At 48.2% G+C, this 27,617-nt stretch overlaps 5 protein-coding genes across 6 annotated transcripts in view; 2 read left to right on the top strand and 3 right to left on the bottom strand.

The window, feature by feature from the left end:
* LOC126545511 (AT-rich interactive domain-containing protein 5B-like) overlaps positions 1 to 4,825 on the top strand; it is a 99,187-nt gene extending 94,362 nt beyond the window's left edge. The window contains exon 6 of one of the 2 annotated variants that reach the window (XM_050193412.3): positions 4,442 to 4,825. In XM_050193412.3, coding sequence (XP_050049369.1) covers positions 4,442 to 4,670 — 229 coding nt within the window. In that variant the 3' untranslated portion in view covers positions 4,671 to 4,825. The remainder of the gene's footprint in view (positions 1 to 4,441) is intronic. The other variant, XM_055061498.2, reaches the window with a different exon arrangement.
* A 2,158-nt stretch (positions 4,826 to 6,983) lies between these two features.
* Positions 6,984 to 9,095, bottom strand: Sou (required for meiotic nuclear division 5 protein souji). Its single transcript, XM_050193431.3, has 3 exons — positions 8,719 to 9,095; positions 8,510 to 8,655; positions 6,984 to 8,455 (listed from the first exon to the last, which is right to left on the bottom strand). The coding sequence occupies exons 1-3, from the start codon at positions 8,852 to 8,854 to the stop codon at positions 7,583 to 7,585; spliced, it is 1,155 nt and encodes a 384-aa protein (XP_050049388.1). The 5' UTR covers positions 8,855 to 9,095; the 3' UTR covers positions 6,984 to 7,582.
* A 208-nt stretch (positions 9,096 to 9,303) lies between these two features.
* NTPase (ectonucleoside triphosphate diphosphohydrolase NTPase) lies at positions 9,304 to 19,476 on the top strand. Its single transcript, XM_055061497.2, has 7 exons — positions 9,304 to 9,526; positions 17,021 to 17,640; positions 17,701 to 17,860; positions 17,917 to 18,120; positions 18,177 to 18,311; positions 18,418 to 18,561; positions 18,632 to 19,476. The coding sequence occupies exons 2-7, from the start codon at positions 17,042 to 17,044 to the stop codon at positions 19,076 to 19,078; spliced, it is 1,689 nt and encodes a 562-aa protein (XP_054917472.1). The 5' UTR covers positions 9,304 to 9,526; positions 17,021 to 17,041; the 3' UTR covers positions 19,079 to 19,476.
* On the bottom strand, positions 15,263 to 16,847 carry LOC126545525 (uncharacterized). Its single transcript, XM_050193436.3, has one exon. The coding sequence runs from the start codon at positions 16,284 to 16,286 to the stop codon at positions 15,348 to 15,350; it is 939 nt and encodes a 312-aa protein (XP_050049393.1). The 5' UTR covers positions 16,287 to 16,847; the 3' UTR covers positions 15,263 to 15,347.
* Positions 18,972 to 27,617, bottom strand: part of LOC126545502 (uncharacterized) — a 61,933-nt gene continuing 53,287 nt past the window's right edge. Inside the window, exons 7-8 of the mRNA XM_050193397.3 lie at positions 19,521 to 19,640; positions 18,972 to 19,166 (exon numbers count right to left, since the gene is read on the bottom strand). Coding sequence (XP_050049354.2) covers positions 19,075 to 19,166; positions 19,521 to 19,640 — 212 coding nt within the window. The 3' untranslated portion in view covers positions 18,972 to 19,074. The remainder of the gene's footprint in view (positions 19,167 to 19,520; positions 19,641 to 27,617) is intronic.

Here is a 27,617-nt window from a genome sequence, read left to right as displayed (position 1 = left end):
TACTATGTCGTCTGCAATCTGGCACGGCATTGACGCCAGCCATGTCAGACAGGATTTGAGGGTCTGCGTGCGATTTATAGCATAATCAAAGACAAGGTTGTCAGTGTCCGCAATGCCATGGGGACACACCAGCAACTGCACAGCACTTGTTATGGTAGTGCAAAAACCGGAAGTCACACAGGGATCACCTTTTGTCAATGCTGCCACCACCAATATCCATGTTGAATTGATGCACCTGAAAAAAATTGCCTGACAGCTGCAAGATAATCCTTTGGACTCTTGTCGACTTCGTTTTGAGTGAGGGGCTGGAGGAGTACATATAAAACGCAGCATCCCCTCTACCTCCAGATGCTGGAAGCAAGTGGAAGGCACCGTATCCCATCCCTATATTTTTGATAAAGACATGTTTTCTCTAAAATAATTAAACAAGAGTTTGAATTACTTTTACATCACTTAGCATGAGGTCATTGCAGAGTATGAGAATTTTGTGTTTCTTATTTACTTCCTTACCTAAATATACACTTAAGAGGAGTTGATTATCAATCTGAAGGTTTGGGTGAGTTGATATTCATGGCAAAACGAGCACAGCGCAGAAGATGGGGACACTGAAAGAAAGACGCACATTTGTCTTTACGTTAGAAGTACGTTTGTCTTTCTTTCTCTGGCCCTGTCATTCGTGCTGTGCTTATTTTGCCATGACTTGCCATGGGTGGAGGTTTGGTAAACAAAAAATGATGTAACATTGTAAGAAACAAGCAAGAAATAAGATGGGTTTTGATGCCTTCTTGAAGATCCTGTACGAGCTCACTGTGGATTCTGACAACTCTATCAGCAAACTGTTAACATTTGTGAAAAGACTATGTAGTTATTTGTTCGTTGCCAAAGGAAGATTGCATTGTGCTTAAAAGGAACTGAAGAATAAACTGAGTAAAATTTAAGTTTTCTCCCTCCCACCCCTTCCCTCCAATTGACAATGCTGCTGGCCCAAGTCAAGCTTTCAAGATGGTGTGCCACCCTCATGGCCGACTTTCCTTTGCTGGTGCACAAGTCCGGCATAGTATTTAATATTTGTCATATGTGCTCTGTCCAATCCAGCCTGCAAAATGATGAAAAGCTGAGCAAGCTGGTATCTGTGTGTAGTAATTGTCTGTGCAGCACTCGCAGTAAAGACAACAAAAAGCACCACGCGCCTATTCAGTATGGTTCGTTTTGTCATTCGTCATAACTATATGCACTGTGCAGACTACTATGACCATCCTGCAGACACTGAAAACATTGTTTGCTGGGCAGCACCATGGTGATGAGCAGATAGGTCGAGCTGCTCCTACACAGTTATGGTCTTGCATGCATGCAAGGATGTGCATGCAGAATGTGGCAGGTGCCGTCTGATCATTTTGTAACAAGAATCCATGAATGGAGCATGAGCAAAGCAAGTGTATGTCAGGAGTAGGCAGGGCAGTGCTCTTTGGCACCAGGGGAATTGTGGTATAGAGTAGCGGTAAAACACCTTAAGACAAGTCTTTTGCGGCACTTGTCTTAGGTGGAGTACATCTCAGCGACAACATTGCTTCGAGATTTGGGCCATGACTTCTGTGTTGTATAGCTGACGCTTACAGACAAAGGACCAACCTGAAGCACTTTTAGTTGGTTGCAGCCTAATATGGAACTGCATTGGATGGGTAGTTCCAAATGTGATGTGGAACATGATCCAACTCGGAAGCCCAAGTAACTGTTCAGTGAACCTCCCCATTACCAATAGCAACAACTCTCTTCAGCTCTGTTTTTGCAAGTGATTATGTCCCAGACCATGCCGTGGCAGCGCTTTCATGCGTCTATTTTACAAACTTGCTCTTGCTTTAGGATTATCATGCCCTCCACGCTTATGTAGAAAGCATGATGTCTTTATTTTGTATTTCATTTAAAGGACTGTGTTAGGATGGCATATTGTAAGGTTGGATATTGATCATCAAAATTATTTAATGAGCAAAAAAAAATCATAAATTTAAAAGAAGTTTGCATACTCTTTTATTATTATAGCTACTTGTGATTAATTACAAAGACCAAGCAAGCAGATGTTTTCATATGGTTTGGAAACAAGATGTGTGCGTAACTGCAAAATGCCCAAATAGCATTCAACTTAAAGAAAATTAGAACTTGATCACCTTTATTTCTGGCCATGGAAAGTGCTTTCCTACAACAGTGAAATGTTATTTGAATTAAAATTAATTAGCTTAGTAATTCATTCATTAGTTAATAGATTGCTGAGCTATCCACAACTGAAACTTTGCTCCATCACGTCATAAATGCTATCATGGATTTTATGTTAAGTTTTCCATGCTTAAATCATCATATTAAGGTATCAAACTTTTCCTATAAAAATGATATGTTGGGTGTTGTGGGGTTAATGACAAAGCAAATGCATGCTTCAGTCTAGCTCACAATGAAAACTATTTTTTGTGTGGAATCACGGAGAACCTTGGTAAATATACGTGTGTTCTTATTCACTGCTTTGTGTACAGGACTTCTAGGAGAGTTCTCCTTTTCTGAGCTGTTTATTTGGTAACTTTGATTGCAGAGATATTTAGGCCTTAGTGAAGAATGTAAATGTAATGTCAGAGGCAGAAGTTTGAAGGGCACAGGTGCCATGAAAAATAGGCAATCTCGCCCAAACAGCGAAGCACTAACAGTGACTGCAAGGTTTAGTGTTGTGCTTCAACTCTTCGGAAGGTGTTCACTATGCGTGGGTTCGACATGTTGGCATGGTGCAGCACGCAAGACAACTCCTGTTGGGCAAAAGGAACAGTGCCCTGGCAGGTACCAGGCATCTCACAATGCTGGCATAATGAAGAGCGCCATCAGTGGTGTTGCAGGTATAGCACCTCAGTGGTGCACGATATGAGACTAACAGGATACCATAAACATTATTCAGTGCCCATCAAAATCTTAACCTTACTTTGACGTTTACTGCCTGTTCCACTCAGAACCAGCGCATATACGCAGTAGCACTAGTGTGTGCTACCCTCATGCCAGCACTGGAAGCCAGAACACTGTCCTGGCTCCACCACTGATGTGTTTGAGCGTAGCATTGACGATGTGTCTATTTTACTTCATCGTTTTTGCAGTCAGATGCGCTCGGTGACTCTGGAGATGCTCTAACCCTGCATGCGCATACCACTCATGCTCTGCCAATAGGGAACGCACGACTATGCTGACGGAGTGAAGTATAATTGCTAGTGCAATGAAACAAAAATAGTGTCGCAGCCTAGCCACACAGCTCTACGTTGATAGGTGCGAATTGTTCTTCGAGTGTCTTGGAGGCTGTGCACTTACACTGCAGCAACATTTACTGTTTACTTAATTTGGCAATACTGTAAGCCTTCTTCAGGCACTTACAGGCAGTGGGTCACAAGGTGTACACTAGAAAATAGAACGTTACAACAAACTAATGAACATATACCATCACGTAACATGTTGCAGTAAGTATTATTCACTGTATGTAATCTTTGATGATGAAACAAGACCAAGAAAAGTTACCAGTAACCTTATTGAGGCAACTGCAATCTGAAAACCTATGTCCTGGATTGTGCATAAGGGCATGCTACAATATTATTGTCATAGGTATTATATGTAGCTTTGCAGAAATGCAAGTGCCATCTTCAGGTTAATTCTGTATAGCAGTTTTTGGGCTGCAAAGAATAATTTTTTTTTTTTGTGTCCTAACTTTTACCTCTCCTTTAACTGCTGCACAGCAAAAGCAATCATACACCGACTGCTGTGGTAGTACATAGGTACTTGCAGAGTTCAATCAGCATAAAGTGCTAAAAAGGCTTTGTTTTTAGACCATTAACATATAAATAAACCATCAGTATATAAAATTTGAGCAACAGCTTCCAAACTTAAACTTTTTATGACAATTAGGTGCTTGAACAAGGCATAAAATTGTTAAAGGGGTACTGACAAACATTTCAGAAGGTGTGAAAAGGATGCCAACAGGTATGAAGGTTTGGAAAAAGTACTTATATTTCCATACTAAAGTTGGTCTTGAAATGACGGATGTGTCATCACCGACATTATCATGATGTCACTGCACAGAGCAAAATTTACTGATGTCATGCAACAATAAGACTAGGTATGATGGCATTAAAGATACACTATAGCGCTGCTTCTATTTCTTGTGGCTGCTGCAGTGATTGCAAGAACAAAGTGAGCCAATATATCATGTCATGACGCATCACTTTCCCGAGTACCGAAACCAGTTCACAGAAACTTGCATTATAGTAGATTATTTAGGACACTCCGACACTTGTCAGTATTTCTATTAAAGTTGAGACCTTCATTTGACACACAAAAAGACATGACAAGTCGAAAATGTTATGTCAGTACTCGTTTACTGTGAATATCCTTAATAGCTTGGCTCAGAAATAGTGTGCATTCCATGCAGACTGCTGCTGCCATTTGAGCTGCACCTGCGTGGCGAGGATCGACCACCATGCTGGCGGTTGGAAGAGGCACCCTCAGACTGCCAGGTGCTGGACCTGAGCATGCGACGTGAGGCACCCACGCCACCCCAGTGCCTCGACCTGCGTGTTCACCGGCGGGGCGATGAGAACTGTGGTGCGCTGCAGGGCAGCCCACTCTACTCCGTGTACCGCCTTGAAGATGCGTGGTAGCCTATCAGTGCAACACCGCCTGTTTAAGGCCCCTTCACTCCCCTCCCGTCCCACCCCACCGCCACAAAAACAGATGCAACGATGGCACATCCCAACAAGCCTCAGGGGGCCGAGATATGCCATGCTTTCTAAATAAATGGTTTTTCTGCACATCATATGCCTTTTGTAGCAGATGCAGTGGCTGCTGGCATAATAGGCCATTCTCACTACAATTCTGGAAAGTATGGAGCAAAGCAGTTGGCGATGCGATTCCAGCATGCTGTTGTGACTTGCAGCCCAAGGTGAGCAGCGATGGTTATCAACAATGAAGGTGATGCTATACCTATTTTAAGGCACCATTGAAAATATAGTTGAGCATGCTTGTTGTGGTGTACCGGGAATGAACATGAGCATAGTGGTCACGGAACTTGGCCTTCCATTGTTTTTTGGTTATAGTTATGTCCTCCCAAGACCCCTTGTACATTATATTGCTCAGAGCTTTCAAACCTTCTTATAGTAAACTCGGAAACTATTACATAAAATCTTCATCTCAAATATGAAGTTAGATGCCTGCAGAAGTGTATAGATGTGGTTCAGTCTTATTCATGCTATCAGCATTCAAGAAAATTGGCACTAGTTTGATCTAGAGCATGTTGCTGTTCAGGCAACGAGAAACATCTGTGAAGGCCGTTCCGAAATACCGCGAGATATGAAAATCCAGGAGGCAGCATCAACATGGCAACCCTTGATCTCCTGGCTTGACGAGGAACTGGGCTTGCAACCCTGACCTGGCAACCGTAATTGTGATCTCTGCATTCAGGCAAAGGGAGTTTTACCATACTAAACATGAGGAGACTGTTGCTTTGTCCATGTACATACATATGCTGCTTTTAGCAACATTCCATGTTTTAGGAACCGAGGTAATCAACTAAAAAAAAAACGTTTTATGTTCGTGACAAGCAGTGTGCAATAAAGTAGGCTTAAGACATTATACCCTACAACTGCCTTCAGGTCTCGAGAGGATATACTTTAGCAGAGTTTCAGCATGTTTTGTATGGCTTTCCTGGTCCTCGGAACATGTGGACACAATGAAGCAGTGCCCACTGAGCTTAGCCATCTGGCATCAGCAGAGAGACACCAGCTTTTACCATAGAGGTAAAGCATAGGTGAAGTGTGCATCTTCCCCTGCCCCCCCTTTTTTTTTCACTTCACACTGTATTCGTTGAAATCGGCATGCGATGCTTGCAAAAAAAGTTCTTGAAAAACTCCATCACTGCTGTGTCAAAGTGCACTGGTGAAATCATCAGTCCTTCCCCTTTGTTTTCTTACCTTGTCTCCTTTCAGCCATTTGTTGTATATTGACATTACTCCTGTTTATCATGAGGATGAAATAAGGATGCCAAGATGAAATTGTGAAGTGCCAAGCAAAAAATTTATAGTTTAGTATGGTCGAAGTAGCTGACTTTAAAAGTCAAGAGGGGAGACAAAGGTTTTGTCATAAAATGAAAAGAGAGGGGCCACATCTGCAATAAAGTGCGTTAACACAGTAGCTCAATATAAAGGTAGAGCTAATAGAGCAAAACAAACAATCCCACCACTGAAATTATGTGTTAATGCACACCTATATTTCAAATAATGGTATCTGTTACAACCACCCTGTTCATAGTTCTCTCGTGTACATGCTGAGCAGTTGTCTACCCATATGCAGTGTGCAGCCACCTTATCGTAGAGGTTAAGGCTCTGCACAATTTTTGCTGATGTGCTTGTGTTGCATGCTACAGCATACCTTGCTTGCAGGTTCTCCACACACGATATGTTTCAGTGGCAACATATGGTCATCACTGTGTTTACTCCTCTACATGGCTTGTTTCTTTCAGTGCTAATCTGAATTGTGCCAGCGGCTTAGGATGGTGCTTTTTCCTTGAAACACTCCCAAGCACTTGCAAGCAGCAAATTGAAATTGTTTGCTAAATGCAGAATGGCAATAATAAGCTTGTAGCCTAGTGGACAAAACCACCACTGCATTATCTGCAAGTTCCATTCTTAACTAGCGGCAAAGGAAAGAAGCAGGTCACTTGCCACAGTCGGAACAAAATGGCATTTCCAGATCTTTACTGATCCCTTGTTCACTATGGGAAGCCACCTACGCAGCTCTTGTGAACAAGGGATTGGTACGAATCTCAAAATGTCATTTTGATTTGACTATGGCGAATGACCCGCTTCTTTCCTAACATTGATTTTCTATTCTGTCAAACTCTTGACTACAACTACTGGTACAGTCTGTTGTGGTACAGTGTTATAAAAACTGGCAAGGCACAGTGAGGCTGCAGGAGACTATGGAGACTCGCAAGACCTTGTTGGGAATCGGATTCACAGCACGTACAAGCACGTCATTCTTAAAGCAGTAGCACCACAAAGTATAATAGATAACCGATAAAACGAAAAGCCAGATATGCCCACAGCATAAACAGCAGATGCCATTTCCAATAAAGCACTATATGCGACCTTTTATCGACAATGCAGCTCAATGCATGGCAACCTTTTCCATAGAAAGTAAGCGGTTAAGACAAACACACACACAAAAAAAAACACTAAATAGCCTTGCCAAATTTTCAAAATTAGTTCGTTATGAAAGTATGAAAATGACCAGAAGGAATGCGAGCACAAAAACACAAATTTTTACATAATTTTACGAAATAGATATTTTTACACCTACTGTGGCTCTCACACCTGCAGACTCTCAAGTATGGTAAATGAAATTGATCATGGCATCACAGAGCTTTATGAAGATCAAATACACAGTTCAGTTTTGCAATGCCACCAGACAGTGGGCCAGGAACTATATATGGAGACAATTATTTATCAATAAGCCATACATTAAACACTATCTAGGGGAGTATGTAGATTTGATAGTTTATTTTACACAGATAGGCTCAGAAGTGGATAAGCCGAGCATCAGTAGGGTTCTGTTCCACAGGGCAGTAGGGACACTTGAGCTTGCTGCCACTAGCCAGCTTGTGGAGGGCGTCGCGCGAGATAACGTGGCCACAGACAAGCCTCATGGGCGGGTTGGCGTCGCTGCTCTGTTGGCGCAGTATGGGGCAGGCGAACACCGAGTGGAACTGACAGCCTAGCCGGATCTCGATGGGGAGTTCGTCGCGCGTGCTCCAGACGCCGGCCACTTGGCGCTGCATCATAACCTGCTTGATGTTGAGCAGTGCGGGCAGGGCCAAGCTGCCCGCCTCGACACATACGGCCAGTGGGCTGCGTACCGACAGGCCAAGAAGCGCGCAGGCGTCGCGCGTGAACGCCTCGCACGTATCGCTCCACAGCGCCGGCTCAAGCAAAAAGGCGTACGGCGATCGCGCCAGGCCGCCGGGCACCCGGAGAAAAGCCAAGCTACCCATCAGCACTTGCAAATCGCGCTCATGCTGCCGTGCCAACGGCGCAAGGTGGGCGCGGGCGTACGCGATCGCCTCGGCCGCCGCTCCACGTTGCAGCAGCCCCACCAGGTGAAGCCGATGCAGCTGGAAGTGCAGCGCTGTGCCCTGGAGTTCGTGCTGTGCCACCCAGGCCAGCGCGGGCCCCAGGTCACGCCGCTTCAGCGCGTCTAGCACGTTGTTGAGCTCCGCAAACGGCTCCTTCTGGGCAGACTCGAGACGCGCCTCGCGCGACAGCTCTTCAGCAATGTCCAGCATGCCCTGGCGCAACAGGTGCTCCGCGATCACCTGGTTGAGCGCCGCCTTCTTGTCACTTCCATCAAACACCTCCTCGCTGCTTGTGGCCCAGAAGTCAGGGACGAAGTTCTGAAAACAGCGTTCGAAGTTATGTAACGCCGCGCTAAATCTAAGCTGGCTCACCTTGTCTATGGCCTTGCCAACTTTGGACACCGTTCCGTGCAGATCTCGGTGCTCGGTCGCCAGAGAACTGCTCAAGTCTTTGATTTTTTGAGCGCATTGTGTGAGGGCTATGCCATGCGAAGTCGTCACGTCAGCGTCTGCAGGTACTGCGCAAAACCAAAACAAAGACGGCTACCATCGTTTCAAAGCGAGAGCTAGACGGGACTTACCTTCGCCGAGCTCTCGGTACATTTCTTGAACGTAAGCTACCAACTCGCTCAGTGTGGCTTTCGTGTGTTCACTTAGAGTGCCAAATTTACTAAGAACTTTGTCAACTTCACGCTCAACAGCCAAGCACGACTCCATCGTGACTCAGTAGAGCAGTGCTGCTGAACGCAGTGCCTGCTACGACTATGCCAGTGCTTAAGACGGTAACTGCGCTATATACACAGTGGTGTCATTCTTTTAAAAGTTTGAAAGCTACACTTGCAAGAACATTGCAGACATCAGGACATAGAACTACAGGCACGGTTGAATGCGACAGTCACAGCTAAATTTTCAGGTTTACAGCCTCTCAGCTGACTTGTCGATGTCGATTGCAGCGGCCTGCCTTTGCACAACTTCCAGTAGCGCAAACAAGAGTAATGAAAAATAAAATATGATGCTCCCACGACACTGATAGTATAAATTTTAGATAAAGATAGTTAGTTTTCTTACTCGATAAAATGTCGTTTTGCACTTTTTAATTTGAAGCTAAATATACATGCAAACGGCGTGCGACTTTTTGGACGGTATTGGATTGCAAGCGCGCAAATTTCGCGCAGCTGGCCAACTGCAAGAGAATCTTGGCACCTTATGTGCATTTTTTTCCTTGTTGACCTTGTAAGATGTTTCATGTTTTAATTTTGTGTTTCTACAAGTGCTAACATTTTTGGGGCCTATGCACATGCTACACAGCGCATCGAGTCGCTGCACTATCTGTAAACAGTGCCGGTGCCGTCTCTCCATCTGCAACAAGCAGAATTGCACAAATTAATGGTAAGGTATCTCTTATCCCACTCATCGTCTTGTTGCACTCGCATCGTGATTGCTATTAATCTCGACTGGCCTTCAGGAGAGGTCAGAGATCAGTTGTATGTGATGTTCGCATTTTTGCTGTTGCGTAAACAACTCGAATGCAAGACTTCCAGGAGGTTTCGGTGCGGGTAGTCGCCAGGAGACTTTGCTACACAGCAGGCACACTGGTACGTACCGACTGTTGTAGAGCTGGTCATGTCTTGTGGCCCGCACAGGTTTTGTGGACTTTTAAACTAATCTTACCAGCGTTCTGCACCTAGATTAAAGCGTGAATTTGGCAAAGTTGACGCCTGTTTTGCGTTTCTTGATTGATGCTGTTATTGTTTTTGTAACCGCTGCCGAGAGCATCCAAATTCGATATATTTAGCATCAAGTCGTGTTGACTAACTAACGATAAGCTAGGTCTTGTTGTAGATTGTTTAAGAATCGTTAAAATATCTAGTTTATCAATGATTTCGCGTCAAGCGCGTATGTGTAATTAAGCGTCGCCGTGATGTAATGTGAAAAAGAAAAAAAACTGTTCTAACCCCCGATTTTAATCGAATCGGTTGCCAAATGCAGGGCGGCGAAGTGAGGTGCAAGAATGCGCGTGGTGGGCGTGTTCTTGATATTAGCTACAGAACAGTGGAAGTCAGAGTTACTGGAATGACATGTCACTGAGAAAGAAACGCGTGTTTATATCGCGTAAATGCAAACTGTTTGAATACAACAACGCCTAGCTAAGTGCGTTGTTGTATTGGTCGTTTTCAGCGCCGAAAATGTCTTGAATCAGACTGCTATCTTAAAGCTATTCGGTCTTTACTTTCTCCTAAAACAAATTATTCAGTTTTCCCTTAATCCTCGAAATTGTAGGCTACGGGGCTTTGACTGCACACTATTATTAGCGCCTATGCTGTAATATCTTGTGCGGGTTCAGACTGGATACCGAATACAAGTTCTAGTGTAACCGTGCGTGCAAAGCCTCTGATTACTTGGAGGAGGCGCGGCGTTGGCCGGTCTCAGATTCTGTGCGCTTGAGAGATTTATCGTGCCTTCGCTTTGGCCCCTTGCGGCAGCTCTACATGTACGTGTTTTGAAGCAGTCGTCAGTGAGGATACGTGGCTGCACGTAGTAAGTACTGTCCTTGCATTTCTGTATACGTGCTGGCTGAGAGTATTTGCTCGGCTCTTTAATGACATTTATGGGCGGTACTGTAAGGGCAGTTAAAGCGAAGCTTTCTTGTTCTCTTTATTATGAACTGAACAAATATTGACGTAGGTAGGCTAATTTTGGTGCTCGCTAGCGCTCTGAACTAAATAACGACGAACATTTAGTCTGTTTAGTCGCTGGTTGGCCTTTTTTCTTTTTGTTCATACTGAAAACAAAAACGTATACACTTAGCATAGCCTTTCCGACATTATTTCAACGCAGAGCCGTGTGTCTCTCGATTTGAAGTCTATTGCACTACGACGTGAAGTCGTCTCAGCAGACGACGAGGTTTCTTAGTTGAATCTAATGCACATTCCACTTATCCCGGAGCGCTTCAGCACCTCTACAAATCTACCGGTGTCACACGGCCATTTTCGATCGCGGTCAAGCCCGATCCGGTTCGAAATTCTCGATCGCGATTGGCTCCTTCCCGCAGATTGCGTACTGTAGCCTATCGCGACCGACAAATTTGATCCAGATCGTGCTCGATCGCGATAGAAAGTGTGCTGTGTGACACCCGTGTGAGACATAAACTACAATTTAACTTATAAGCTTTAGTGCAAGCATAAGCGGGCGGCAGTTACATTATTAAAACCATATTTTATCGCTTCTACACCCTCTCTTATAGTGGCACAGCCAGACCGCTGTAGAACGACTAGTCGAATGTGCCATAACTCGGTCGATGTTCTGCCATTTGAACAGTTCGGGTGGATGCCAATTTTTCCTTTCATGTACTTTCCTCCACCTTGCGGGCTTCCGTAGAACTGATTTGCCAACGGTCAAACTGTTGTTTCAGCATTGGCAGACTGCATGGAGATCCATTTTTGTCATTAAAAAAAAAGAAGAAAAAACGAAAAAAGAAAGACGAGTTATCGTATCGAGAGGTAGGGGGAGGGGTCATAAAAAAAGGGAGAGATAGAAAGCAAATGGGTGCAGTAAAGTATGTAGGAACTTCTGGATGTCACTGTTTTCATCATCATCAGCCTATCTTATGTCCAGTGCAGGACGAAGGCCTCTCCCTGCGATCTCCAGTTACCCTTGTCCTGCGCCAACCGATCCCAACTTGAGCCTGCGTTTCCTAATTTCATCACCCCACCTAGTTTTCTGCCGTCCTTGACTGCGCTTCCCCCTCTCTTGACACCCATTCTGTAACTCTAATGGTCCACCGGTTATCTATCCAACCCATTACGTGGCCTGGCCAGCTCCATTGTTTTCTCTTAATGGCAATTAAAATATTGGCTATCCCCGTTTGCTCCCTGATCCACACCGCTCTCTTCCTCTCTCTTAACGATATGCCTAGCATTATTCGTTCCATCGCTCTTTGCGTTGCTCTTAACTTGTTCTCAAGCTTCTTTGTCAGTCTCCAAGTCTCTGCCAAATATGTCAGTACCGGTAACATGCACTGATTGTACATATTGCTTTTTAACGATAATGGTAATCTTCCAGTAAGGAGCTGACAATGCCTGCCTTATGCGATCCAACCCATTTTTATTCTCCTGTAAATTTTCTTCTCATGATCAGGGTCCCCTGTGAGTAATTAACCTAGCTAAACGTACTCAGTCACAGACTTTAGAGGCTGGCTGGCGATCCAGAACTCTTGTTCCTTTGCCCAGGTATTCATGTTTTCATGTTCTTCTGCATATTAATCTTCCAACCCCACTCTTACACTCTCTCTGTTAAGGTCATTAATCATTTGTTGTAACTCGTCTGCATTGTTTCTGAATAGAACAATGTCATTGGCAAACCGAAGGTTACTGAGATATTCGCCGTCGATCCTTACTCCTAAGTCATCCCAGTTTAGTAGCTTGAATACTTTTTCCAAGCACGCAGTGAATACCATTGAAAAGATTGTGTCTCCTTGTCTGACCTCCTTCTTTATAGGTATCTTCCTACTTTTCTTGTGCATAATTAAGGTAGGTGTGGAATCTCTGTAGATGTTTTCCAAGATATTTACGTAAGCGGTCTGTACTGCTTGATTACGTAATGCCTCTATGACTGCTGGTATTTCTACTGAATCAAATGTATTTTTCGTAATCTATGAAAGCCATATAGAGACGTTGATTGTACTCTGCAGACAGTTTTAGATATCCCGGTACGCTGCAGGTCAGCCATATATTACTAATAGCTATTTTTTATAAGCTACCATTTCTCGGACCGTTAGGTCAAGGTGAGCAGTTAGCGTGAAGAATGAGTGCGGAGTGGAATTCCATAGAACTATTGTGTGGTATAGCCAGTGATACATCATCACTGTTTGAATGTGCTGCTAGGGAAACGCAACACAGGACGAAGGTATTTATGCGTTTCTCAACCATCCGCTATTGTGTATCGCGCGGTAGGCAAATGTATCTTTGTGTGCCTGTGTTTGCTCGCTGATAAGAATGGAGCAGAAAAGTATTTGCTACCGAACGTTCTCGTCAAAAGAAATACATCCTGGCCAGTCACCGCGTAATAAACGCCTAGCGCTGGAGCAGCTCGCCAGGTGCTGCGCTTGGCACAAGGCAGCACACTTTCAAATCTCGCCTTCTGGACGAATAATACTGAGCAATTGCCACTCTTTACATTGATCCTCTTGCTTGGCCTGTTGTGGACAGCGAAAAATCACTGCAATTGCGCGATATAAAACTTCACTTTTCTTGAAAAATGAAAATGTCCTGGAAAACGCATGTATATAAAAAAAAAAATTGAACATTCCTACTCAGAAGCAGCCGCAGCCGTAGCTAATCGGAGTGTCGCGGGAACGAATTGTTTTACGCAAAGTTCTTTGTCTGTGTGTCGAGTTGCGTCGCAGCTTTTTTTTTTTTTTTTTTTTTAGTTTAATGCATTTTCAATGCCCCACCCTCTTGTAATTATTTTTATATTTATTTAGTTACTTTTCATTTATTTTTTGCTGTTGCGTTGTTTCAGTCGCCTAGTGTAGTGTTAGTGAGAAAATAAAAATTAGGTATCAACGCTGAAGATAATTTTATGGAGAATGTTATGAAGAGTCCGTAGTGGAGTGTAGATGAACTCCTGACCGTGAGTAGTTCATCGTTAGTTCTCTGGATCAGTACCCTAATTGAAATGTGGATTCCGTTACCTAAAGCGGCCTGGATGTTGGCAGCAGCAGAGTGCCTTGTCCAGCGCCGTGCTGTCGCAGCCGATTCCCGGCAAGCTCGTCGTGGGAGAACGAACCGCCGTCTCTGTTCAGCGCCAACTCACCTTGTCGTCAGTTGCGGCAAGCTGGTGCTTCGCAGACTGCTCACCCTGGCGCGTATTGTTTCACCTTTTAAGCGAGGCGCGCCCCCAGCAGCTCGCGCGCGAGAAGCAGCACGCGAGAAGGGGGCACGTCACCTCCTTCGCAATCTGCTCCTGTCACTCGCTTAATTTTCGCGTCTCCCGGGGTCACCTCAGAATTAGAGCAAATAAGTGTAACTTTATGGTAGTAGAAGCGATATTTCGGCCACGGCACCTGCTAATCGCGGTCGCCTGCTGCGGGATACTTGCGTAAACCAACATCTGGCGAGCGCTCGCCGTGTGAGTCATGGCTCCGTAATGTTACCCAACTGGTACAACGAAACGCGCCAGATGAAAGTTCGCTGCATGATTTGCTGGCGGACATAGCGAGTTACATCGAAAAGCGTGAAATTATTGACATTCTTCGTCGAATAAGCGCGTGGACCGTTCTTTCTTACGACTCAATTAATGGGGTATTCTTAATGAACCGGGTGTCAAATTCGTCAACCTGGTTAGCGCTCCAAGCGCCATATGAGCTCGATGCCGAATACATAGGAGCATAGAAGGCATTGGAACTAACCACTGCGTTACCTCCATTTCGTGTGCTCCAGGACAACACAAAATTGAAACGAACCATTTTTATTAAACTGGCTGGAACCGTTCTTGAGTCTAGGATACGAGATTAGCGCGGCAACTTTTCGCAAGGGAGCGTCGCATTCGCAGCACCACCGGTACATAGGCCGCTGGTGATGCGATTGCGAGTGCCTAGGATATTCATATTTCCGCAAACAAAGCGCCAAGCTTGTCGAGACGTGATCTGTGTCAAGCGCGCGGAGAAGCAACAGGTGCACTTGGAACTGGGCGTAAGCGTGGCGATAAATTCGCAGCTGCGAACGCGCGTCATTATGCGAACATTCGCGCATAGCGCAGCGCAAGGAGCTGCAGGGCGCTAGGCGCAGCACCCCCCACCCTCCCATTCCATCCCGCCGCCGCTTCGATCACCTGTTGCGCGCGCGCGCGCGCTGTGCCTAGCAGCCACCTGTTCGCCGATTTCTGGCGTTCGCGCCGCGGTCCGCGCCGGTGTTCGTGCGGCTACGAACGTTTCCGGACCGTTTCGCGACCGGGCATAATCGCCAGCCTCTCTGGGCGCCGCAGGTCTGAGCCACGGGTCTGCGCGCGACCAGGTGGCGAACAGGTGGCGGTCGCGCGAACAGCGCGCTGGGCGTTTCACCTCGGCGCGGTCACCAGGTGGTGCGGCGCGCCGAAGTTCGCGCCCCAGCAAGGGAAGACCGAGAGTCGATGCGCACCGTTTTATTCGGGGAGATGAGAGATGGGGTCGGGGTATGTACAGAGCACTATGTACAAGGGTGGCTCGCGGCGCTCACGGGTGGTCCTCCTTCTTGAGCCGATGCTTGAGATGCACTTTCCCGTGTCGCTTTCGCTCGTCGGAGCGCGCGAACTTTCGGCCGCACGCGTCGCAGGTGAAGGGCTTTTCGCCCGTGTGAGTCCGAATGTGCGTGTTGAGGTGGTCGGATCGCGAGAAGGAACGCAGGCAGATGTTGCAGCGGAACGGTTTCTGTCCCGTGTGGATGCGGATGTGGCGCGTCAGCTCGTCGGAGCGCGAGAACCGCCGGTCGCAGCCCTCGATGGGGCACGCGTACGGCCTCTCGTGCACGGGCGTTTTGCTCGGCCGGTTTGGGTACTTTCGGGGCTTGACTGGTACCAGCTTGAGCGGCACCGGGCTGTTCTGGTAAGCTTGGCTCAGGATTTCGTGGCCCTTGCTAGTAGCCTGGTTGTACTCGGCCAGTGTCGCTGTCGGCTCCTCGGGCTTGGGCGCCGCCGCCGACGATGAAGAGGAGGCTGCCGCCGGGGGTGCGTGCTCATAGGCGAACCAGGGGTACTTGGCCGGCTCGGGCTCGGCCGTGTACGGGGCGGCTTTGAACGAGTCGAGCGGAGGGAAGGGCTCGGGCTGCTCGAAGAACGGCGCCGCGTCGGGGCCGGGCCAAGCAGTGGTGAACGTGCCGCGGTAGGCGAGCCGGCCGTACGGGTCCTTGGGCTGCTCCGCATCGCGCAGTGGGCTCGCGGGTCTCTCGGGCCAGCGGTGGGCCGGCTCACCTGAGATGGGCACTGGGTCGGGGATGACCGCATCGGTGGCGAAGAAGGTGATCAGCTCGGCGGTCGTAGACACGGGCGTGTTCAGCGGGTCGTCGGAGCCCTCAGGTGGCGCAAGGCCGCTGGCGCCGGTCGTCTTGAACGATTCAAAACTCAGGTTGAACTGGAGGCAGTCGCGAGACAGCGTGTCCAGGCCGTCCATCGTCATGACGGCTAGGGAGTCCCCATCCGTGTGTCTGCGACGTACGCACTCGCGGGCCGTCGCCGCCGTATGAATGGGCCCCGGGGAGCCCCGCTGCCTTATTTGGCGAGCCGGAACCCCCCGCGGCCAATCGCGGCGCGCCGACCGCCTGACGTCGCGGTGACGTCGGCTTCATTCACTGCGCCACCTTATGATGTTTAAAGGGTCTGCCGCGCAGCCGCTAGCCGCTCGGGCTCCGCGCTGACGCTGCCAGGCGGCACTTTCAGGCCGCAGCCGCCGATTTAACGGCCCCAGGTCGAACTAAGGACCGCGGGTAGCCACCGGGGGCCAGCGCAAATCGCATGCTGGCCGCAGCCGTGTCTCCCGCCGGAGCGCTGCCCATATTTGGTCAACGAGAGTAGCCGAACTTTTCCGAGCGCGACGTCACGCTGACGTCGGGCCGCTCGAGCAGCTTTCATTTACGGCGCGTCGCCATGGCGACGGAGGCCAGGCTGCGGGAATTATGCGGGCGCGCGCTGCGCACCTGCCGTTTCTTGGACACGTGGCTCGGAGCCGCGGCTTGCGATGCTGCGCCGCCGGCGTCCCCGAAATAGTAGGTCTCCATTGATCGGCAAACAGGCGCTTACGCGTTGCTACGTCATTACGCGTCAGCGCGCGTGGCTGTGGTCCGAGAGCGCGCGCGCCGGAGGCGCGCCGCGGGCGCCGGCCCGTGGCCGATAAACGAAATGGTGCTTTTGCAGGGCCGCCGCTAAACGTCCAGCATGGAGGTGAAGCTGAAGAGCGCCGCGGCACCCGACCGCAGCCCTGTGACAGTGCGCACGCATGCGGGTGCCACGGCCGACAGTCTGCTGGGTGCCTTCTGCCACGACATGGGCCAAGACTACGACCCGCGGCTGGCACTCTACACGCGCTCCAACGAGCCCCTGCGCGGGGGGGCGTCGCTGCATGCGATGCGCGTGCAGCCGGGTGACACGCTGTACGTGCGCTATCAGCGCTCGCCGCACCTGTTCCTCGCCAACTGGGGACTGCTGGGCGTCATCTGCGCCGTGCTCGGACTCCTCGGCCTGCTACTCGTGTCCATGGCTTACGGGCTGACGGGAGGCCGTGTGCCCTTCGTGCACGGCGTCGTGGTGGACGCCGGCTCGAGTCACAGCCAGGCCACGCTCTACTACTGGGAAGGCGCCAAGTACCTGGGCACCGGCCGCGTTGTCCAGGTGGACTTCCGTGAAATCGATGGCGGTATCAGCAGTCTTGGGCCGCGCCAAACGGGCCCGGCACTAGAGCGCGCCGTGAACGAGGTGCGCGGAGAGCTTGAAGCACCTGTCTTCCTCGGCGCCACCGCGGGCATGCGGGTGCTCAAGTAAGCTCCAGTGACCCCTTCGCACCTTGCATGCCCTGCTGAACTCTATTGTTTATGCAGCCTCACCAACCCGATGGAGGCCGATGCCATCCTCATGGCTGTGGAGTGTGCACTGAAGCCACTAGGCCTGCAGCGGGCAACCATCCTGAGTGGCCACGATGAGGGCCTCTTTGCCTGGCTCTCCACCAACTACTTATTCGAAGTGATCCCCCCGAAATCGGTGAGGTAGCTGCCTACTTCCCACCAGCATGCCACTGAGCACCTGGCGATTTGCAGGGATCTCCTATGACCCTCGGTGCCTTGGACCTTGGAGGAGCATCTACGCAAATATCTTATGCTGTTGAGTCTGATATATCAGGTGACGATGTCAGCAGCCTGCAGCTATATGGCGAGCGCTATAATGTCTTCTCAGTGTCATACCTCTGCTATGGAGTGAACGAGCTGCATAGAAGGTACCTGGCCCAGATAGTGACTCAGCAGGTGAGCTCCAAGCTGCCTTGGTTTTCCTTATGCTTGCATTGTGGCTCCTATTTCAGGACTATGCGACAACTGTGAGGAGCCCATGTCACAACTCTGGCTTCAGCTTCAATGCTACAGCAGAGGAGGTGTTTGACAACTATTGCACGAAGACCTCTGCGAGTGAGCTCTGGCTACAGCAGAATCCCAATGCAGTAAGTGCTTTGCAGTTTCTCAAAGAACAATGGAGACAACATCATGGCAAAATGTTCTTTATTGTGAGTGGCATAATAAACAACTCTCGTCGTGTTTTTCCTTTAGGTTTTCACATTTATTGGGAATGGCACGAGTGCTGGATGTCAAGAGACCATTAAACAGCTGTTGGACCCCAGCGAGTGCAAAAAAAACTACACTAGCTGCATGGAGAAGCCTGCAGTTCCCGTGCCATATGACATGAAGTTTGTTGTAAGTTTATACCCGTTTCACCTCCAGAAAGTGTGGTGATTCAAGGATTGTGCATCTTTCTTTTTTCCAGGGTGTTTCTGCATACTACTACACTCTCAAGGCCCTCAACTCTACAGGCAAGCCCCTTAGTACCTTTGTTAATGCCTCAGACTGGATCTGCTCTGCTCCATGGCGTGAGGCTGTGAAGACTGGCATCCCCGAGCGATTCCTCTCTCGCTACTGCCTGCAATCTATGTATATCCGTGATCTACTGCTGGATAAGTACGGATTCTCTGACAAGACTTGGCCCAACCTGTCATTTGAAAAGACGGCCAATGGCTATGAATTAGGCTGGTCGCTGGGTTTCATGATCAATGCTACAAATGCCATCCCCGCTGCCAAGCCATCAACACCCAGCATTGGCCTCAACCTTTTTGTTTTGCTCGTGGTGCTCTTCACTCTCCTCCTGGTGCTGGCGATGGTCTTCCTCCTGCTGGCACGCAAGCAGTCTCGGGCTCGGCGCAACCCTCCGACCTAGGCCATCATCAGGGGAGGCAGCAGCATCAGCAGCAGCAATGGGAGACTCACTGCCACACAGACAGACTGGTCGCTCAGCTCTTCGTCCACTGCAATGCAAATGAGCTTCCTGATGCATACTCCTTGTTATGCAACACTCAGACGCGGTGCACAACCCTGCACCCTGCAGGTGCCGGTTGCTCAAGTGCACCGCTCTCTTTCTCAAGAAACCATTTATTCACTTGTGCCTTTACAGTGGGCATGGCCTTTTATACAATTTACACATTTTGATGGAATGTATATCTTTATCAACTGTTGGAAAACAGCTCTCTATTGTTAAATGGTAAAACCACATCATAATCAAAGCAGCAAGTGAGCTTATATGAAATGTTATGAGATTACAATTGTTTTTATAATTCATGCCCTTGTACATGTTGGTTTCTTTGGGGATTTTTATTACTCACATGTTTTGCAAGGCCGGTAGAAGGTCTTGATTAGCTTCAGCCCGGTTCTTGTCTGTCGACGAACGCTGCCAAAAGTGATCAGATTGCCAAACTCAATTTGGAGACGGTGTGCTTCGGGACCTGAACAAGAAAGAGTGAAGGCTCCACTTCAGCACTTACGAAAATTGGAGCCAAAAATAGCATTTTTCTGCTATCGCACCTACTTAGTCACTGTCAATATGCAAAAACAGTGGCCTTACCAACAAACTTAACTGCAGAATCATGTGATAAACATTGTATCACTAACGATTCGGCTCTGTTCATGCCAACAATGAAATTGTGTGTTAGAAATGCAGAACTAATGGAGTACTCTACATTAGTTCCATATTCATAATTACTTCCTAGTGTGGCTTCTTGTAGCCTGTGCCATAAACAAAAAGGGCAATTACCTGCTTAAAAACTGCATTTCTTTACACACACTTGTGGTATACTACGTCGTCTTACAATTGGTTGCATAAATAAATTGTGCAAGTACAAAAGAGAAGTTGTATGCTGAAGTTATTCTAATTTTTGTATACATTATTTGAGTGTTTGTATGGCATCGAATGTTTATATGAAGACTTAAGGAAACTTAAATGAAAAACTTGGTGGACCGTAAGCATAGATCAAGGTTACTGTCAAGAGAGGCATATGGCCTCTGGGAAGATCACTGATATCTATAACGAAGTAAGCATCTAGTAGAGAGGATATCTTACTGTGCGTGTATTTAAGACAAGCTTTTATACTAGTTCTCCAGGAGTAATATGTCGCGAGTACTGGAAACATGCACAAGGCAGCTACACACCTAATTCGAATTCCACAACTATTTTTGTTTTATATAAATACATATATTTTATTGATAGGAAAGGCATAGAGGTTGACCTGAGCTAGCGTGCTCTAGTCTGCTACTCTGCACGGAAGAAAAGGGAAGGGGAGTGAAAGTACTGGGATGGTTAACTATATTTGCCTGCAAGTCATCCTTAAAAGCCTCCCTGCTCAACGTTTGCGGCTACAACCCCATTCTCTGCATACACACAAGCCGTTTGCTCCCCCCCCCCCCCCCCCACGACCACCACCAAATGAAAAAGTTGGCGGTGTGTAAAGGCAACGGAAGGTCTGCGCGTTTGTTCCGCAATCACAGTACCTTGAGCTTCCTAAATGCATCTGTCGTTTCTCTTTGTGCTTAACGAGCCAGTTCATGTGTGCAAATTCCGCAGCTGGTAGCAGCTTCAGTTTTTATGTCGTTCCGTACGCTAAGACACGTTGCGACATCGGTCAGGGCGTGCGTGACAGGCTTTCTGTTATCGTGTGTCATCTCACTTTTTGTTTTGACCGGTTGGTGGAGGAGGAAGGGGAACGAATGTCAACCGGCGTCGGGGCGCCATGCTCACACTCGTACGCACGCAAAGGCGCGCGCGTAACAGTTGTACGCGCAGGGGGCAATAAATGCCAGTCGGTCACTCTCGGTAGGTTGTACTACACACCGCGGTCTTGAGCCCACGCGCCCGCTGGAGCCTCGCGGCGTCGATTGGGGCGTGTAAATGGCGCCGAGTAACGGGTTACTTCACAGCTGGTGTTGCGGTGGGCCCACGACAGCGTGGCGGCTGCCCACCCCCTACTGTACCCTCGCGCAGCGCGCGCGCCCATTCAGGCCGGCGGTGCTTCCGACGAAGGGGAGGAGGACGGTGCGTACGCGCTTTCGCCACGCGGTCACGGCGAAGGCTACGTCACGAATGACGTCACGCTCGGCTAGCGGGGCGGGGCTTTCGGGCGGCCGCGTCGCAGCGGTGTTGCCCGCTCTCTGGTATCGCGCGCTGCGCCGTTCACCCTGTAATCCCAGCTGCTGCCTGTCCTGCTTATTTTTTACCTGTGTGCGGGGAACTTCTCGCGAATATTGCGACCTACGGGTTCTCCGAGTAGAATGAGCGAAGATGCCGAGATGAATGGGGCGCTGCTCCGAGGCCACGGTTGAGACGCCCGGCGTGAGGCCGTTACGTTTCATTAGCGGTGAAGAGAGAAAAGGGAGAGAACGAAGCACTAGATATCAGAGGACAGCCGCGCCCAAGTAGTGACATCTTGTGTGCGGTTAACGACGCGCTTCGCGAGTGTCTTGCGAAAAACGCCGTAGTTCTTCGACGTGAAGGCGTCCTTTTATGCCTCCGCAACCGCTTAAATATCTTGGGGTTCTAACACACACTGTAGGTGCAGCTAGCGATAGATCACAGCATGAGTGGCGCTCTGTCCGCGCTGAGCTGAACGTGCGTTTCTCGCGCTGGCTATGTGTAAACTTGCGCGCCGGACGCGGGCTCCTCTTTCGTAGCTAATTAGTTGGGCACCCACTGGGAAACGAAATACTACCCATTCGATGAAATGACACAGACGAATCAAGGGTGCTCAATATACGGAACCGCTCATTCCAATTTTCATAATGGAGTCTTGGCATTCGCACATTTCAAAAAATAAGGTTCGCGAAGACTCCCCGAAGTCCTCGCAGGGAGGCTGGAATGTACGGCGAAATGTGACGTCAGCCATGGTACCACTCTGTTGCCGCTGGAGTGAAATTCCGTCACGGCGAAGAGGGGAACCACGCAACGTTCCGCCGCAGCGCGGCATGCAACAAAGCAGTTCTGCATCGTACGGACTCGCTGAAGCCACCGAACCAAGTATGCTGCCTCGAATGCTTGCAGGATCTACCGCACCGCTGCATATTTCCCTTGCAGTCGTGGGAGAGACGAGCTCGCCCAATTCTCGATAAGTATGGATTTTAAGCAGCAAGTGTGCAGTAGCATGGTATACTGCTGTGTATTACGCACCTCGTTCACAGTGTTTTGCGCTGTGCACCAAAATTTTATACTGTGTATGAGTATAATCTTCTGCTTTCGTGACAAGCACCAGATTCTACATTTTATTTGAGGCGCGTTGCCCGACTTCAACTCGGGTCTGAGCGCTCTCGAAAATCTCGGGCCTCTATTACAGCGAAACTGTTTATCTGCACATTTCCTGAATATTAGTCCTCGACATTCTAAAACCACTGTTTATCTGCACATTTCCTGAATATTAGTCCTCGACATTCTAAAACCACTGTTTATCCGCAGAACTGTGTCTGGCAGTCGGGCCATTCGTTAGACGAAAATTTTTTACTGTCTTGCATGTACACCAACAGTGAGCATCTTCAACTGTCACCTGTAGTATTTATTATTTACGTATCGATCCAGCCACAGCTTGGAGGAGTGAAGTGCTTGCGTCACAAATTTCAAAGAACTTTTATCCTTTATTCACCACCTTAGTCCTCGTATATACTCCAAATATAGGCTTACTTTCTTGTTTCCAACCAAGAACTTTTCTCTGACGCTCCAACATTCTCTTCTCAGTTTTTGTGCTGATGATTTGTTCTCTGTATCGACGTGCGAATTTACTCGCAAAGCGCTTACATCTCCTTCGCATAGCCAGACGTCGATGCCGCAGGACTCTCACTACATACCACAGCTCGTTCATTCGCCTAAGCTTGGATGAATTCGCTTGTCGGTTTAGCATGTGTCGTGCACTTACCGACCAGTGGAAGTCCAGGGCGGAAGCATCCGTTAATTTAGCCTAAAGGATCGCTGAGTTCCACAAATATGAGAGAGGGAAAAAAAAAAACATTTGATGAGAGAAAGGTGAAGGCGTCGGCCTGAACGACGTGACTGGCATATGTCGGAATCGGTTGTAAGCGAACCTTTTGGTGTTTACTGAAATGTCTGTTTGTTTGCCCTCCTTTGACGGTTCATATTACCCGCTATGGGCCGAGATTCGGGTGGAATTGGATGAAGGCGTTTAGTGCTAACTGTAGAAAACAACTGGAATATTTGGGGAAGAATCCAAGGAATGAAAAATAACATAAAATACTAGAAATTTGTCTTCACGTGATTCCCCGTAGTTTAACGCACCTTGCTCGGTGCACGCTCATGTCCAATCCTGTTCCCTTCTTTCTCCCCACTCGGCTGCTTTCGAGGCCGACTTATTGCCTCTTGTTGTCTATTCGGGCGCGGAAACCCATTACTGGAAAGAATGTTCACACACACGCATGGTCAGTTGCAATATACCCAGTGCCTCAAGTTGTCTAATCGGCAAGACAACAGCAACCAGCGCCCGTAAAGAGGTAAAGAAATTTAGTAAAGACGTTTTTCAAGCCAGCAAACTTGGCTATTGAAAGAAATAGTGTCGCATTTCGTTAAACACAACGACATGAAACCAACAGACAATGATGCCAAGGAAGGCATTGGGGGAATTACCTGCGGCTTATAATTGAAATGTACTACAAGTGTGGTTGTGTATTAAAAAAAAAAAAAGCCTCTTTGTTCCGCTTATTTTCGTTTGTCGCATTTTAGGGCATACAAGAGCGTTTACAAATGTGAAGCCTCATGTCATCGGGCCCATCCAGACACTGCGAATGACGCCGCAAGTCATAGCCGCGTTCGCGGGGGCCATGAGGCGAAAGCCAGTCTCCCCTCGCGTTTAGGCGCCATCTAAGCAGCTCGTTTCGTTATGTGCGACCGCAGCGATGTCATTGCGCTAAGCACACCCGACAAGAAGTGGTAACGCTATAATAACGCTTACGGTGAGGCTTACCTCGTCGCTTCGTTTCCGACGAGGCAAATGACGCCTATGACGGTATGTCAAGTGCAAACACCATGCAAGCGATTTTGTGCGCGACGGCGACGAGCGACGGCTTCGAGCGACAAAACTGGCCGTCTCTTGAACAGATCGCTCGGTCTTGTCGCTCGATCGCTCGGTTCTAGAAATCTAGAATTCGTCACTCGTCGCCCGGAAGTGCCATGAGCGACTAGCCAATAGCGCGAAGCCGGAACTGGATGTACATCACTCAAATACTACCGATTGTCGCACGGAAGGAACAAACGAGTGAATTTTTATACGTGCAACGATAAGAGCCTACTGCGAGACCCTCAGAAATATCTTATGCTGCTTTTTAGAGTAAAATACATCAACTTAAATTAATAAAGCACGCGTCACGCTAGTTTCGACGCGTATATTGCTGCCCTCATACCGGCAACACCGGGAGACTTCACTCAAAATCGCAGCTCGCATGGGGTACAGTACTTGTAGGCGACGAGCGAACGCGACAGCCATATCCATCACATCGCTTGTTCACATCACATCGCAAGATCGCTTGCATGGTGTTTGTACTTGACATACCGTCATAGGCGTCATTTGCCTCGTCGGAAACGAAGCGACGAGGTTGCAGGATACGACTGTCCCGTGGCGCCCTTTGTAGATTAGGCAGAATATATATACCAGTGCAGCCAACCACAAAATTTTGCGGAACGTGAGATCTGAGAAAATGCTGAATATCTGCGCAGCCTCACAGCGCAGCCTAGTATTTGCATTTAGAGGCTGTGCCAGTACATGTGAACAGCATTATGATATTCGCGGTTTTAGTGACTACTGTTACAGGCTGCTCGGAAATTGAACTTTTGCCGAGATCCCATGGTCCGTAAATTTTTGTGGCTGGCTGTGTGTATACTGGCTGTGTGTATACGTGTGTGCTGTGCGCATATATAAATCTAAACAAATGAGGATGAAGATCCCCTCCTCGTAAATCTGAGGAGTGGATGTTGGGAAGAAATCTGACTTTTATGTGCGGAGTTTGAATAGTTTTCACACATGTATAACATACCAGGTGTTTCAGCGAACACTTTCAAATTTTTTTTTTTAATTGTCTGTGGCAGATATAGCACAATGCTAGTCCATGAGTTGGCCTACTCGAAGAGGCGGACATTACTTGCGCAAAAAAATTGAAATTCATAATCGACTAAATAAAAACACTGAACCTCGACACTGCAGTCGTTCCACGCTTTGCAAAAGGTTCCCGTCCATGTCCTTTACACATGTAAAGGAGATCATTTCAGAAGATAACATGCTTAACTGGCGCACAGTTTTGATTCTTCTTCACCCTTCACGTGCCTACCGTAACCATTCAACGTGAAAGATGGCATTGACGAGTGCGAGCTTGCCAGTCTGGCTGAAGCATTAGCCACAATGTGTCCCACTAGCGCCACGGGTCCGAGGAGTGAAGCCATGGTCGCGTTATTCGGCCTGACGCCTAAACTCCTCTTCGTGTCCCCTGGTCTGGTATGCTGGCCTGCTTTTTGATTTTCAGGAAGTGGTGGAGGCAGGGGAAGGAGCTCAGAAAGCACAGCGGTAGGGGGAAAGGGAGCAAGTGGGAGTGAAAGATGAAAGTAGGGAATGTGGGGAGAGAAGGGCTATCCCGGAGCAAGTGAGACTCCGAGAGAAACCGCGGCAGATGTGAAGTTAGAAGCTTCAAGCACTCCGCCGCACGTCAGAAAGTGCAAGGAAAATGTCCACTCCGCAACAGCCAAAGGCTGCCCGGAGGGCCAGTGCATCCTTGATCGCTCCATAGCGAGCCCAGTGAGCACCACCATAGAACGCAGAGATAGGGGCCCAAGCTCTGCTTTATGCAGACGTACAGACGCATGTTTTGATGGTGTCTTTTCTGAGCTGCAGCCTAATCAAAAAAGAAGTTGCGACGAAGTTAGCGTTTCTCGTGAAAGCACGTGCGTTGAGGCCACCGATCATCGAGCGAGGCACGTGCTTGCCACGCGCGCTTACTGTGGTTAGGTGCATGCTCTTAAAAATATTAATCGCCGCCCAAGCACTCCGTATACAGGTGGTCAACCAGCGAAGCTGAAACGTGCGGTCCCGGTGTTTATCCCTGAGTTAATCCCGACGGTTCATTGAAGTCTGTCTCAATTATTGGTTACGTCTTTGTGTTTCTTAATGATATTACACGCACGTTCAGCTGCGGTGGAGAGAACGACGTCAGCGGCGGTATGCCCGCAGTCCGCCGTTGTCGCTTGCGTTCGATGTCTCGAGTCTGCTCAGCGGCGTGGTTAGCAGCATCCGCCCGCCATTGACGCGTGCGAGTGTTCAAAATTAAATTGCTTCAAAATTAAGTCTGTCCGTCACGTAAAACAACGAATATATCATACCCCCTTAAGCAATGGCTCATACCCCCGTAAACGCGGCGTGCCCATTACGACGACAGAAGTGAAATTCTGCGCTGGAATGATAAGCGGCAATGGAGCATGCTGTGGCAGAAGACGACGACGCTCCATGCCATTGCTGCTGATGATAGTTTTCTGTACACACAGGCGCGGACAGATGCATTTTGGTTTCGCCTAGCCATATAAAGCTCCACTTAATATATCTATATATGGGGTGTTACGTGCCAGAACGGCGATCTGGTTATGAGGCACACCGTAGCGGGGCACTCAGGATTAATTTTAAACACCTGCGGTTCTTTAAAGCGCACCTAAACCTAAGTGCACGAGCGTTTTTTTTTTTTTTTTTTTTCGTTGCGCTTTCATCGAAATGCGGCCGGCATGGAATGCGCGACCTCGAGCTTAGCACAACGCCTATATAGTCACTTAACTATACCGTGGCGGATATCGTGTGTTTCAAATTGCCCTAATCGATAATGTGTTGATCCGCTAGCTTGTTTTTTTCTTCTGTATATCATAAAAAGCTATGACGAGAGTCGACACACCTGCCGAGTACTTTTTTTTAATTATATGCTCCATCATATCACGTGTACTATGTTCCTTTTTTCATGCGGTATACAGTGCATGTGGTAGGTATCAAATTTCAACCGAAGAACGGCCAGTAAAGCAGCCTGCGTTGGAGCCCGAATGTGCTTTGAAACGTAAATATCCGATATAGTCATAAAATAAGGTGACCTTGCGATGATTAACTCGAATAGACAACTTCTTTAAGCGGCTTATCTTAGTCAGTACCCCCCCCCCCCCCCCCCCCCCCTCCTATCTCAATTGTAGCGTATATAAAAAAATCCTGTGGCATGCAGATAGCATAATTGTGGTTATTGAGCTGTAGTATTCGAAGACGTGGACATTACGTGCATGATAAATCGAAACACATAATCAACTAATCGACAAAAATTCACTACTGCTTAATTAATTTACGGCACATACTGCAGTTTACGAATTGTGGCCGGTGAGTTTGCAAGGCTATCCACTTCGAACAAATTTTGAGGATGGCATCGGT

This window comes from Dermacentor andersoni, chromosome 1 (genome assembly GCF_023375885.2).
Source record: "Dermacentor andersoni chromosome 1, qqDerAnde1_hic_scaffold, whole genome shotgun sequence".
NCBI lineage: Eukaryota > Metazoa > Arthropoda > Arachnida > Ixodida > Ixodidae > Dermacentor > Dermacentor andersoni.
Note: the sequence above shows the minus strand (reverse complement) of the source record. Positions and strands in the feature narration are given on the sequence as shown.